Here is a 14268-nt window from a genome sequence, read left to right on the forward strand (position 1 = left end):
AGTCTAGACACATTATCAGAAGTGCAATCATCATTCTGTTGGATTACCCAATGTTATATCAACAAAAATTTCAAAACCTTCAGCATAAATGCCAAAAAAAGAAGCTTTGCTTTGAGTTTCCCTTGTCCATTACATTCTCTTCATCACTCCAAAAACATTAAATGATGAATGCAAGCAAGAATCGAACCAAAGTTTAACTACAAAAAAAGTTTAAAACTGGCATGAACCAAAACCCATCTATAAAATCTGGTTAATGCATAAATGAAAAACACAATCCAAAAGACAAAATAGAGCAACAATATTGTTAAAGATTAAAATTTTCAGTCTTTCAATAGAGTTGCATAAGTTATGACCACGTGCAACTCCTGTCTCTAAATGTTAATCAGTTCTTTGATCAGTGCTTTCACCAATACATGACGAACGATACTTACGCAAACAAAACATCAACATAATATAGGCTCCATATCATTAGGATTAACCAAAGACAATCAATCCTCGAAAAAGACAACAGATACTGGCTTAAAACAAACATTTATTCGAAGTACCATCAGAATGATAACTGAAAGATTCACACCTTAGCCAATAATTCAAATATCAGTACTTGTCATGTAAACAGGAAAAGCTTGACAATGCAAAAAGTTCAAATTAATTTCAGCATGACCACCCAAATGTAATATCGAATTGAATGTATATCAGAAGATGTACTATTTAGCTCAACAATTAGCATGCATGTCATTTATTCTCACTCCTAACTCAAAATTGATTCAACCAAAGGAGTTGAAAAGTTGCACTTCCAAAACAGTAATGAGTTGTGATCTATTAATGCTGTCATTATTACATCAAAGTCATCTTCTGTCATTATTTTGACAGCAGAATGTGCAACCCAGCATGCCAAGCAGAAAATACCAGAGGTAGTTCATCCATCCGAGATAGCAAATACCAAAATAGACTTCATAGCCTTTCGATCATGAGTAATGGCCCATGATCTAAAATTATTAAGAACTTTCTTCCAAAAATGCAAATTAAGGTCTTTGCAGGTGAACTGTTAAATTCCCAACTCTTTGCCAAACTGAAGATCACTGTAAGAAGTTTTTATGATGTTTCATTCCACATTTTCTCATGTCCCAATATATGAAATCGAAACCTTCCAGCACTCAGTTTTGCTGGAACACCACCAGATTCTTTTCATTCAGCAACCCTATAATGTACAGAAAAAAATAGTGCTTAAAAATGCAGTTCATACTGTCTCATTTATCCTGATATCAAGAATACCGTTAATGATATCCCCTTCAGGAAAAGTTCTCTTAGATATTCCATGATCTGAAGTTCTCTCCAATTCAGATGAAACTCCACTTGGAACTCCATTTTCTGTTAAGGGAGATCCAATAAGATGCCTTGACGAAACACTTGTTTGCCCCTCCAATTTAGCATCATTTTCAACATTGCCTGTATTAACATTTATACAGGTGTCTTGTGGTTGAGTCCTTGACGTAGATTTGATAACTCCAGCAGGTAAGACCCACTTTGACCAGTCACCACGCCTCCTTATCTTGTCAGCCTGTCACAAAAGACTGAAAATGTAAATAATAGACAAATGCAGGATAATGGCAAGTTCTGAAAAGTTAGGTGATGATGACACTCACCTTCACTTCAACTACACTTGAACTTCGCAATGCAAAAAGTATGAGGTTTATGTCAGATGTTAATGCCTTAATCTGCAAAAGATATTATAGAATCTTTTATTATATACAAGATTTACTACCCCTGAACAGAAACCAGATAATCTCCTTTATGTAAACCAGAAAAGTTATGAACTTATTGGGATATCAATTGTAGACAGTAGTAGGCTTTAAAAGACATTGAATAATAACAGATGAACACTTATCCAATATCTCACCAGATTAAAACCTGCAATCAATGAAATAGGCACCCAACCCTGCCCATCCATATTCATACGCAAAAAGGGATCTTTACATAAATTTACAACACTGCAGACAACAAATAAATAGTAAAGAATGTACAACACAATGGGGGTAAGAACAAACTAAATGTAAGCAGATAGAAAGTTCAAGTAAAGAGGCTTTTTATAATTATTAATAAGTAAACATATCAATTGTTAGTCTGCATAATGTATATTTTGGATAATGAGAATATGAGAATGAGGGAAAAAAACATATCAATTATGCTAATGGAACAGCAATAATCAGAATAATCAGACCCCTGCGCAGGAAAACCTGGCATGGTACTCGATTGACTGTGATGGCAGTAAGCGTGAGCTATTTGCCATAGAATTAAAAAATCAAAAGAATCACATTTTGATGAATTACTCAAACCTGAAGTAGTACTCAATCTGTTTGACTATGCTAGCACACAACTGAGGATCAGGTGCAGAAACGAACACAGCAGGAGGTGGGGGCTGCACAAAATAAGGCCCGCCTCTAACACTATCTAGGTGTGTTCTTGGTGGAAAATATAATGTTGGTATAGCTGCAAAACAAAAATTCACCCACTACAAATATGAATATTTTGACAGTAACAAGATATGAAACAGCTATGAACTATTCCTGCCAAATGAATTGGAATAAGAACCACTATACAATTACCATGGAAACCAGGATTATTTGCTAAACCATAATTTGGAGGAATCAATGGGGGAAGTGGTCGATTCCTTGGTCCAACTCTTTGATACATTGCAGTATTATCTGTACCATAAAGAGCTTGCTGAGAATTCCAATCATAGTTAAGCCTTCTTTGCTCGTGTATGTTGTTGGGCCTATGTCCATAGCTGCTCAAATATGGATTAGGACCACCTTGCGGGTGTAATGATCTGACCCCTCTTTGGAAAGAAGGCCTGGTATACTCATTACCACCAGGCATAGGCATAAATCCCTTCACTCCAGTTTCCCCGTTCCCTTTGAAACTAGTGTCTGCACAAACATTAGAAACTGGCAAAAGCTTGTTGGGAATCCGTGAAGATGGAGGCATACCAGGCGAAGAAAATGGCGGCTTGATTCCATTAGGACTCCCACGTCTGCCAGCTAATTTCTGGTGATTACTGAAAACAGGGTTCTTTGAAAGTCTAGGGCTAGTGTTGTCAGCTGCTTTTTTAAAAGGTACTGCAGGCGGCAAAACCTGGTGTCCAACACATAACAGAGAGAAGTAAAATCAGATAGTAAATATAGATCTTTTTCTGTTAACAAAATTTTAAATTCGCACAAAATCATGAGCAAGACCAAAATCTTTTAACCTGGGTGAGAACAAAACAACTGATAAATCAACAAAATTTTAAATTCGCACAAAATCATGAGCAAGACCAAAATCTTTTAACTTGGGTGAGAACAAAACAACTGATAAATCCAAATACGGGCAGGATCAAGCTGTTTCAGCCACTAAAACAAACTTTTGTGCGAGAATCCTTCTATTAACAGAACAAAATTTTGCCTCTGAAATCCAACTAAGAGCAAGATCAAGCTATTTCAGCTACTAAAACTAACTTTTACACAAGTTTCCTTCCATTAACAGAATAGAGAATAAATTAACAGAGCCTTGGTTTTCTGGTTTGCTTGGTGACAGGGTATAAATCTGTCCACCCTGGTTCCATTCTTGCTGTGGCAAGAGTCTCAAAAAGGATGAGATCAGATGCAAATTTTGGGTGATTCTAGCAAGAATCATGCCCCTCGGCCAAAGGCATTCTGTGCTATGTGGTGCACCAGTCAAACATGGGTGTGTTTCTCAAAGCATTTCCAATGAAAATAAATCACCTCTAAAGCTAATACTCATTTATCACTTGGCAGGTGCACCCAAATGGTTAATCACATCTCTTAGCCGGTACAGTATCCACGAAGCTCGATTCAAAGGGTAGCTAGAATCATTTCAAGAACTGCCCACCAACTGCTTGCTTGAATAAAGGTAAGGTCATCACTTGAATTTCTGAGACTGATCACCTCATTCAGGCAAATCATAAGTAATTCACTCCCCAAAATGGCAGGAGAGACGTGGGATCCATCCCTGCTTCAGCATCTCAGGAACTACGACAACTCAGGTACTATTACTCATTATCTTTCAGGAAAGAAGTAACTCACTACTGAAAATAGTAAGAGAGCCTTCATGATCCCACTCAAGTACAACATCTCAGGAACTACAGCTACTACTAACACGACCACCAGTCAATTGGCACCCCACAACAGCGCAGAACTTCAACGGGAATAGAAATGTACAGCAGGCAATTTAAACAACTAACATGCCCTAGTCCTGAAAAAACCTAATTTGATTACTAAGAGAAAGTGCATGGCCGACAGTAAAATACTCCCTCACAGTTAAGAAAATTACACCTAATTTGATGGATAAACAACAAATTTTGCAATAGTATGGGTTGGGGCAAATTCTTTCTGTGAATAGAAATGTTGCCTGAATAGTAAAAGTCTGAACCAGATCAAATCCCTAAATCAAAACATTTCCGGAAAGGCACAACGAATAGTAACACCTAAAATGTGCAATAGAACCCATTTGGGCCCTCAGGGTTCGCTAGCCCAATGACAAAATGAGATGTTAAAAATACACAACTAGGCTCTAGTACCAATTTACCCCAAATCGAAATCAAGAATTGAATTGAATCGAGAATTTGATAAAAAGATCGATTTCAAAATTATGAGATTTTCAAGATTCATAACACATACCTGTGTGGACGATCCCTGTGGCAATGACGTTTTGGGGGAATTCCGAGCATCCTGAAGTGCAGGCCAGCAGTCTTCTCCTCCTATAACTTGCACCAAATCCTCTGGCTTGTTGTGATCGTTATCACCACTGCCTGAAGGACCAGATTCCCCAGACTGCTGGACTCGGCCTTCTATTTCTTCGGAATTGGCAGTACTGGCGGCGGCAGCAGACGATGGCTGGCCTCGGACCACATGTAACCATGAGGAAGAGCTTACCTTCCCACCATTCACAGACTGGCATGGGATTGAGCTTGAGCCTCCTCCGTCCATGCCGGCCCTACTCAGGGATGCACACTCCATTGGCTCTCTGCTCTTATCAATATCAATAACAAATACGAAAAGCAAATCCTATACCAATACCAACCAACCCGCGTGAATATATGAATACCAGACCGTCCGAGTTCTTTCCCGTTTCATTCAGTCATCCATGGCTTCTTTTCTATCAATCGCATTCAGCGAAGAAGAGCAGAATCATATGTACGTTCTGCTCACATGCGAGAAATTTTGAGCCTCATGGGCTTCCTCCCATCAGCTAATTTTGCTCAAGCCTCATCATGGCGTAGACCTAATATAGGTCCAAGATTAATTGGAATTGGTTCGCCGCCGCCAATCGAGTGAGGACCAAGGCGAGACCGACCCAGCCTTTGTATTGTTAGCAAAGCCATGCGCTCCCATGGAAAATACCTAAAACTAAAAATGTGCCCGGAAAATATGGTGTTAGTTAAACCTCATGTTAAGCTTTTCTTGCTCTATGTTGTTTCCTGTGTATTTATTCTTTGTTGTTCTTTGTTGTGGCACACATGCATGGGGAGAGGTGCCTCCTTTTATCTAGGTTGGGTGTGGATGAAAGCCATTGGATATTGACAAACCAATAATTAAGCAATAGAGAATTGGGTAAAATTCTCACATATGGTTTTACTATGGGTTAAATTTTGACCTTAAAAATTAAATTAATTAATAATTAAGTGCTAGAAAATTGGATAAAGTTTTATCCTATTGTTTTACTATGTGTAAAATTTGGACCATAATGATATTTTTGAGACTTTAAGTCCATTCAAAATTGAATAAATGTCTAGATAATATTTAAGATAAATTGAAATTTGAGATTTAAGTCAATTCAAAATTAAATAAATTTTTAGATAATATTTAAGATAATTGAAATTTGAATTATGAGGGAAATCGTATAAGCATTCAAATTGTTTTTATATTATTTCCATATTTATGGTAAAAAGAGGGTAATTTTCTTATGAGATTAATTTACTTTGTAAGAAAGTAGGAAATGAGTGAACTTCTAAATCATAAGAGATTTTAATGCTAAAGGCTTTAGGAGGGAGGAAAAGGGAAAGGGATACTAAGGTTTATAGTTTTTTATCGATTAAAGAAGAATATTTACGTATATCAAACCAATAAGATAAAGGAAGTCAATGGTGGCTTGTCAAGCTAGAGAAAGCATGGCGTTTCTAATGTCTCCACCAAAGTTCATGTCTTGTCAAAGACGTTTGTTCTTGTGCTTGTGTTTATTATGCACCTATGCTAGCAAATATGATAGGGACTAGGTGCAAGTTTTGGGTGGTTTTGGTGAAATGGATGCCCTTTCACGCATGCATGGTGAGGTACGTCCTTTTATTTAGGGTGGGTGTAGATGAAGCCGACAATAGTTAAATGATGGAGAATTGAGTAAAATCCCTTAATATTGTTTCACTATGCATCAAATTTGGATCATGATGGAATTCTTGAGGTTTTTTTAAGTCAATTCAGAATTAAACAAATCTCTATGCATTATGTCACATAGGTCAAACTTGAATTATGGCAAATCATGGGAAACCATATTATTATCATACTTGTGGCAAAAAAGAGAGTCATTTTACTACAATATTAGTTTACTTGGTAAGGGGGTAAGAAATGAATGAAGTTCTAACTTTTAAGAGATTTCAATGCCAAAGGTTGTATGAGGGAGACAAGGGGAAAAGAGCATTGAAGTTTATAGCTTTTTACTAATCAAAGAAGAACACTTACATATATCAAACCAAAAACACAAAGTGAGCCAATGGTGGCTTGTTATTTTAGTGAAAGCATGGTGTTTCTAATGCCTCCACCAAAGTTCAAGTCTTGTCAAAGAAGTTTATGTGTGTGCTCATGTTTATTATGCACATATGCTTGCAAATATGATGGGTATTATGTGCAAGTCTTGGGTTACTTCAGTGAAATCATTTTGATCACCACAACACTAAGAGGAAGCCATGTCAACACTCATTTTTCAAACATGTTGAACTAGTGACATATGGTCATTCGAGATATTTCTATAGAGTTAAAAAAACCAATCATAATTAGTCGTTAGGGAATGAAAAGATGTAACCTTGACTATCACAACTAATATGACATGTTAAAAGTTGAGTCGTAAGGCAAGAAATGAGTTATGTTCTTATTGTATTGATTTGTTGTTCTATTGTTGAGTTGTTAGGTCCCTAAACTACTAGTGTAACTCCTTATTGTTATTAGTACAATCCCCTTATTATATTGTTGTGCCCATGTAGTCCCCATATTGTTATTATTGTGCCCCATAGAAGCCCACTATTGTTATTATTGTGCCCTTACATTATTATTGTTATGTCAGCTTTGATTATATTATGACCCCTTAGACTCCTATATATAGAAAGGAGGTCTTGTCATTGAATCATCCAAGAATTATTCATTTGTGTAATGTTAAAGGAGGTTGCCCCCTCGAAGAGGCTTATTGTTAAGGTGTTTATCTTTCTTTTCTTCTTTTTGTGAGTTGGTTTATTAACATGAGCATAGCAAATGTGTCGGATATCAACACAAAATAAAGAAAGAATGTGACCTTATGGTATTCCATTCAATGCAAAATCTTTGTCTACTACATAGTGAGTGATTATCTTTCTTTATATTTTGTATTGTAAATGTGAGAATAAAAGAGCAAGGCATAGTGCTTATTCCTTGTTGGAGTTTCCACCCTAATGAGTTTTTATGAGTGACATTTGGTGTCAATTTGTTAATAGCATGCACTTTTTACCATGTTAACTATACTATTACTTTCTTAGTTATTATTCATAAAATAAAGTGACATTGTGTGTAATATTATAGTTTAATTATAGATAGTATTTTTCACAATATGCAATTACATATTCAAATTTGTTATGATGAAATTTTTTGTGGAATATTCAAATTGATTTACAAATTAAGAAGGGTTATTATCTTTATGGACACCATTGACATGGCTATGTAATACCCCCATATTAACATCATAAAAAAATAGATGGAAGAATATGTTCATGTATACCTTATATTTAGTAAATAACATATATTGGTTTAAGATATGGGTTTGGTTTTGGTTTTAATGAGTGCTTTTTTATCTTGTTTAGAAGTTTTAAGTATAGTAATTATGAGTTGGCATCTCAAGTTTTATCTGGTTAAGGAGGTTGATTTTTAATTTTTATTTACAAATCTAATTTTGCATTAACTTAATACAATCTCACTAGGGAAAGGAAATCTAACTGGCATAACTTTCTACGATGAAGTAATTGGGAAAAGCCAAAGATCATCAATTACACCAAAAAAATTGTTGGTTTATACATATCATGCATGGGTCAAAGCTATGAAGCATATTATAATGTTTTTATGATAAGTTTCAATGTCATTGACTATACAATCCATGTGATGAAGAAACTTTGATGCCCTAGTCCTATTATTCTATGTTTTAGAGCTTTTTTAGGTGTGAATTTTGCTGGAAAATCAATAAAGAATTGTGAGAATCACAAGTTTGAATTGTGTAATCTATACAATCTAAGTGTTGCATGGGTTTTTTAGGGTGTTGAATCCATTTAAGTAGTCAAAAACATGTTTTAAATAACCAAAGATCATAATTTCACCTCCAATTGCATTGCCTGATTTTGACCACAAAAAGACAAAAAAAAAATTGGAATAGTTAGACAACACCAAACTTTAACATACAACACTTTTGAAAAAACCACTAATTAACAAAGTCATGTAAAATAAAACAATTAATATATAATATGGATTTACTTATAAGAAAACCGCCACTTAACAAAGTCATTATAAAATAAAACAATTAAATATAGATAATATGGATTTGTTATTCCCATTTAATTTCACTTATTCAAAATTTATTTGGCATAGTCTAACTTATAGTCAAAATAACTTTTTCATAGAAATTCACGAATTTCAAGATTTTTTTGTTATTTAAAATATATTTTTGAATGCATAAATGCATTTAGTACCCTTAAAAACCCTGGTTTATTTTTAACCATAATTTTTTAATAATATATTACTATTTTCCTTTCCCAAATAATTTTAACCAATTCAAAATTTATTTATTTTTTAATCAATTTTTTTTTATAAAAAAACACAAATTTTGTCCTCGAATAAAAACACTCTATTCACATTAAAAGTAAAATCCGTTGATTGATTAATTTAAAAAATATAAATGGCAAACTAAGTCGGTGTTCAACAATCTTTGAGTCAACCTAACATCTTTTGAGTATCACCCTACAAAGACAAATGTTGACTTTATGGATGGGCGAGGGCTAACACAACAAATTTCGTAATTTGTAATAATGAATAAAAAATGTATTGTAAAAAAAAAAAATGTGAAGAACAATGTCCCCACCCTGATGTTATATCTGTAATGTGGTAAACATCAATAAGATGACCATAAAGGCTCGGTACATGATAGGAAATTTAATCTCAAATAATAAAGTAATTAAGGGTTAATGGTTGCTTGAGTAACAAGAAAGAATTTCTTTAATCGTAATGTGTTCCTTTTGATTATTCAAAGAGGACTAATATCTAGCATTTTGAAATTATTTTTATAATAACTAAGTATGTATTTATGAAATATTTATTGATTTATATTGATGGCAATAAAATTGGTTATAATTTTATTTTTATTTTTAATGGGTATGGAAGACGGTGAATGTGCCTTGACTCATCATTACTATTCCAAAAATTCATGTCACTTGAAATGACTTATTGGTTGTACATAAAGGGGTAGACTTTCATTTTTATTAAATACCTCTAGATCTTGTGTCGCTAATATATTTTTTTACATTCAAGGAAAATGAACTCTTAGCCAATTAAAAGCAATTTTAGATATTATTTCAGGACTATAAGGCGATTTTAGCCTAGATAATATCTCCAAAAAAGCTAGTATCTATATTGTCATCAATGTAATGATAACAATGAAGTTATGTGTTTTCAAGTAGCATTTTGTCTTAAACTCATATGTGAGACTAGATACTACTTTTTATTGTAGTTTAATGTCTTACCAAGGAAAAAAAAAAAATTATGAGCCTTTTTAATATAATATTTTTAAAGGGAGGGAGAGATGGTTCTATGAAAAAAGGTTTCTTGTTATTTCGCCACCACAGATCAAGAGTATGATCTCAATCCACCATAGGCAATGGCAGAGGAACACAAGAGAATTGGTTTGTGGTGGATTAGATTTGCAACCACATCCCATCACCTCTAAATCTGTTGTCAAGAGACGACCGAGACATGACGATATGACACAAATTTGGCACCGCTATGTGGCCATGACTGAACTCAAAAGACTGTTATTGGGCTTTGTAAGAGGTATAATATGGTTGTGGAAGTGGATAAGGGGAACGAGTTTATCAGAACCTACCCTATTTTTTTCTTATTTTTGGTTTCGTTTTCTAGTGTAGGGGTTTATTCAATGCTAAAATTTTCTGATCCTTATGCATTTGTGTTCCATGGGCTCCAGATCGGAACCGATCTATCTAAAATAAGGCCTTTTTCTCTTACGTTGAGATGGTTGGAGAGGTCAGTCGAATTGATTCAATCCGAAATAGTCCCTGGATGCGGATCCAATTTTGCATACACAAATCTACACTTTTCTCCACTCTTTGAACCATTGATTCGAGTAGATTTGATTGGTCTTCCCCCAGATTTGGATACTCCACAAATAGGTCTGGGTAAAGAGGATCCTTTCCAAATCTTTGTGAAAACCCTAAATGGGAAATATGTTCTCTTTAGGGTTTGGGCCATGGATTTCATAAAATATTTGAAGTAGAATATTCAATATATCCTGGGAATACCGATGAATTACAAAGTTTGATCTATAGGGGTATATTGTTGCAAGATGTTAACCAGTTGAAAGATTATTGTATCAACTGCAACTCCTCCATTATCATAAATTTGAGGTTGTAGGGAGGCTCCCCAGGAACCAACAGCTCCAAGTGACCTATTTCGTACAAGGATGATGTGAAAAGCAAGGGAAAGACACAAGATTTAGTTGATTAGGCTAAACAATCTATCGCTTCCCAGGATGCAATAAAAGGGAAGATGCATAGTACAGTTGTGCAAAGCCAAAATACTTTGGGCCCTTATATTGTTGAACAGATGGAACATGCTCCATCTATGGCAATCAATCTACCAAAGGTTAACGATCTTTTTAATGTCCGCCAATCTCGAGATATTGTATGCAAATTCAATGTTTTTTGGCCCAAATCAAAGGATCTACATCAGTGGGTATTCTCTAATTAGACTCCTAACTGCGACATTCACTTGTGCTCAAAAGAATATTTTGTTGTATAATTTGACACATGGAAGGAACTAGATTTTTCTTTATATAAGGGCCCATGGTTTTGGGGTAGAGCAAGTCTTTTTATAACTCCATGGTTTCCAGGTTTTTATGTCAACACAATGGTGGTCTCTAAAACTGTCGGTTTGGGTGAGACTGCATAACCTTCCTCTTCCTTTTTGGCACCACCAAGTATTAGAGGGAATTGGAAATACATTGGGCAAGTTCATAAAGACAGATCTGGAAAGACTTGGAAAATGATTTTTTACCTTTGCCAAAATATGTGTAGAGGTAGACCTTAGCAAAGGCTTACCTGATCCCATTAACTTGATTCATAACAGATTTCATTAGACCCAACCTCTAGATTTTGAGAACACGAAATTTAGGTGTTACATTTGTTTTCAAATGGTGTTGAAATGTGACAACAAGAATATTCCAATTTAATTTGTCCTTGAATTAAATTGTGAATTAAAATCGAATTTAGTCTTAACAGCTACTTGGAAATAATTAATTAATTTATTTTAAATTAATTAATTGGAGAAATTCAAGTTAGAAGTCTTTCTGAAGTCATGCAAGAGTTATCCCTTAAATTAAAGAGATAAGATTGAGTTATATTTGAGTTTTAATTAGTTAACTTAGTTTACTGAGTTAAGTCGAGTTAAATTAGTTCCAAACGGTTTGAGCAACTAATAGTGAGTTAACGATCAGTTGATGCATTAATTCACTCAACTAGTGCTACTCCATTTAATTGAAGATTCCCTCATTAGAAACTCATGCATGTCTATTCTGAGAAAGACCCAGTTGAGATTAATGTTCAAGGACAGTGTATTATTAGTTGCATGTGTTTTCTCATGGAGAAAACTCATGCATGCAGTCAAGGATTCATCCTTGAGGATTGCGCAGTTTTGAAGGCTTGGTTTTCCACTTGGTAATAGGAAAATCATCCATAAGGAACAACGCAAGGAAATAGGAGCTTGGAGGGAAGAGAGGAAGGATGGAGAGAAGCCAAGATTGCCTGTGAGCATCTGTGAGGATTGTACTGAGAGCTGGCTAGCTGTGAGAGCTAAGGCTTTGTATAATTCCTATGTATTTCCACCATGTATGATAATACAACAGCTGGGGTTTTTAGCTGAGGCTTTCCCCAAAGTATTTTCATGTGTATTGTGCCATTGATTCTTCTTCTTCTGGTTATATTGTTCAACTCGATATTTAAGCTTTTGCAAATTAATAGTAAAAGTAGGTTATAGTATTCTGCTTTGATTTATATTGCATTATCGGGTTAACCTATCACAGATTTTCTACAAATGGGACATTAACAAAACACATGTCCTCAAGCAAAGAAAGCTCCATACAGGAAAAATAAATCGCCTCAAAATCCAAAGGGATGGCAGGTTCCAGATCTGCACCTCCCAAAAGAAGAGGATGATGAAATAGTGGAGAATCATATAAATTTGGAGGTTCAAGAACAAAAAAGCACTCCAGTGAATGAAGGAGAAGAGCAAGTAGGAACAATGCTCCAAAGCCAGGGAAATCCTTAAAAAGTAAAGATTATAGTGCATCAAAAGGAGGAAGCACCCCGTCAATTGGAGGTGGGAGGTGCAAAAAGGTCCCATGTCTTTTAGAGTTTAGACTCATAAAAAGAAGCCTCTCTAAAGGCAGATGAAAATCATTTAGCAATTGTAACTATTGCTCCCATCCAAAAAGTTTGGTGAAAAGTTGAGAAAAAGAAAGGTAGAAAGTGGTAGTTAAGTGCTTTTTATTGCACTTAGACACAAAAAATTTAGTTTTGTAGAATTTCCTGCAAATTCTCTACAAATCTACCTCTGAGATCTATGTAGAAAATTTGACTGTAGATTAACTCGATAATGCAATATAACAAAAGCAAAATACTTTAATCTACTTCTACAATCAATTTTGCAGAAGCTTAAAAGATTTGAGCAAGATCAAGCTGAACACATATAACCAGAAAAAGAATCAATGCACATGAAACACAAAAAATACTCATGGGAAAGCCTCAGCTAAAAAACCCCACTATTTATATTATCATACAAGGTGGAAATACATCTAAATTACACAAAGCCTTAGCTCTCACAGCTAGCCAGCTCTCAGTATAATCCTCCTCGATGCTCACAAGCAAACAAGGCTTCTCACAAACCTTCTCCTCTGCCCTCCAAGCCTCTTATTTCCTTGTGCAGTTTCTCTGGGTGATCCTCCCGTTACCAAGTGTAACACTGATCTTACACCCTGTAAAACTATGCAATCCTCAAGGAACCTTGTTCCTTCTGCATGCATGAGTTTCCTTTATAGGAGAAAACATGCAACTGATAGTACAATGTCCTTGACATTTAGCTCAAATGGGTCTTTCTCATAATAGACATGCATGAGCTAATGATGAGATAATCTTCAGTTATCTAGAGTACACTAGTTGGATGCATGCATGCATTAACTGAATGAACTCACAATTAGTTCCTCAAACATTTTGGAACTAATTTAACTGGACTTAACTCAGTAAACTGAGTTAACTAATTACAACTCAAATACAACTCAATTTTATCTCCTTAATTAAGGGATAATCTCCTTAATTTAAGGGATAACTATTGCATGACTTCAGAAAGACTTCTAACTTGAATTTCTCCAACTAATTAACTCAAGATGAATTAATTAATTATTTTTCAAGTAGCTTGTGAGACTAAATTTGAATTTAATTCACAATTTTAATTCAAGGACAAATTAAAAGTGGAATATTCTGAATTCTATTTTTATCATTTCTTGTTGCTATTTTCAACACTCCCTCTCAACAAGAAAGGAATTCAACTTGATCCTGATCCTGAACCTTTGGAATTTTCTGCATGCAACACTTCTCTCAAGTGTTGTTGCTCCAGCAACTCCAAAAAACAAAAAAAACATCCAACTTGAATCAGTATGATGCATCTGTCATCAAATTCTCTAACTGATATTGCCTCTATCGACTGA

General features: G+C 34.9%; 1 protein-coding gene across 1 annotated transcript; it reads right to left on the reverse strand.

Moving 5' to 3' along the window:
• Window positions 1-575: 575 nt before the first annotated feature.
• Window positions 576-5439, reverse strand: LOC149204471 (la-related protein 1C-like). The gene is made up of 6 exons (XM_089394721.1): window positions 4677-5439; window positions 2604-3132; window positions 2334-2487; window positions 1898-1988; window positions 1644-1715; window positions 576-1558 (listed from the first exon to the last, which is right to left on the reverse strand). The coding sequence occupies exons 1-6, from the start codon at window positions 5013-5015 to the stop codon at window positions 1238-1240; spliced, it is 1506 nt and encodes a 501-aa protein (XP_089250847.1). The 5' UTR covers window positions 5016-5439; the 3' UTR covers window positions 576-1237.
• Window positions 5440-14268: the final 8829 nt, after the last annotated feature.

The sequence above is a fragment of the Pinus tabuliformis genome, chromosome 1_2 (genome assembly GCF_031772625.1).
Source record: "Pinus tabuliformis cultivar Carrire ecotype Pingquan chromosome 1_2, CPIR1, whole genome shotgun sequence".
Taxonomy (NCBI): Eukaryota; Viridiplantae; Streptophyta; class Pinopsida; order Pinales; family Pinaceae; genus Pinus; species Pinus tabuliformis.

Bases quoted from the DNA above. Each gene is read 5' to 3' on its own strand.
- LOC149204471 (XM_089394721.1), bottom strand. From the start codon at position 5,015: ATGGAGTGTGCATCCCTGAGTAGGGCCGGCATGGACGGAGGAGGCTCA. The intron at 3,133-4,676 runs GTATGTGTTATG...GTTGGACACCAG, and splicing joins CACAGGGATCGTCCACACAG to GTTTTGCCGCCTGCAGTACC. The intron at 2,488-2,603 runs GTAATTGTATAG...TTTGTTTTGCAG, and splicing joins AAATAATCCTGGTTTCCATG to CTATACCAACATTATATTTT.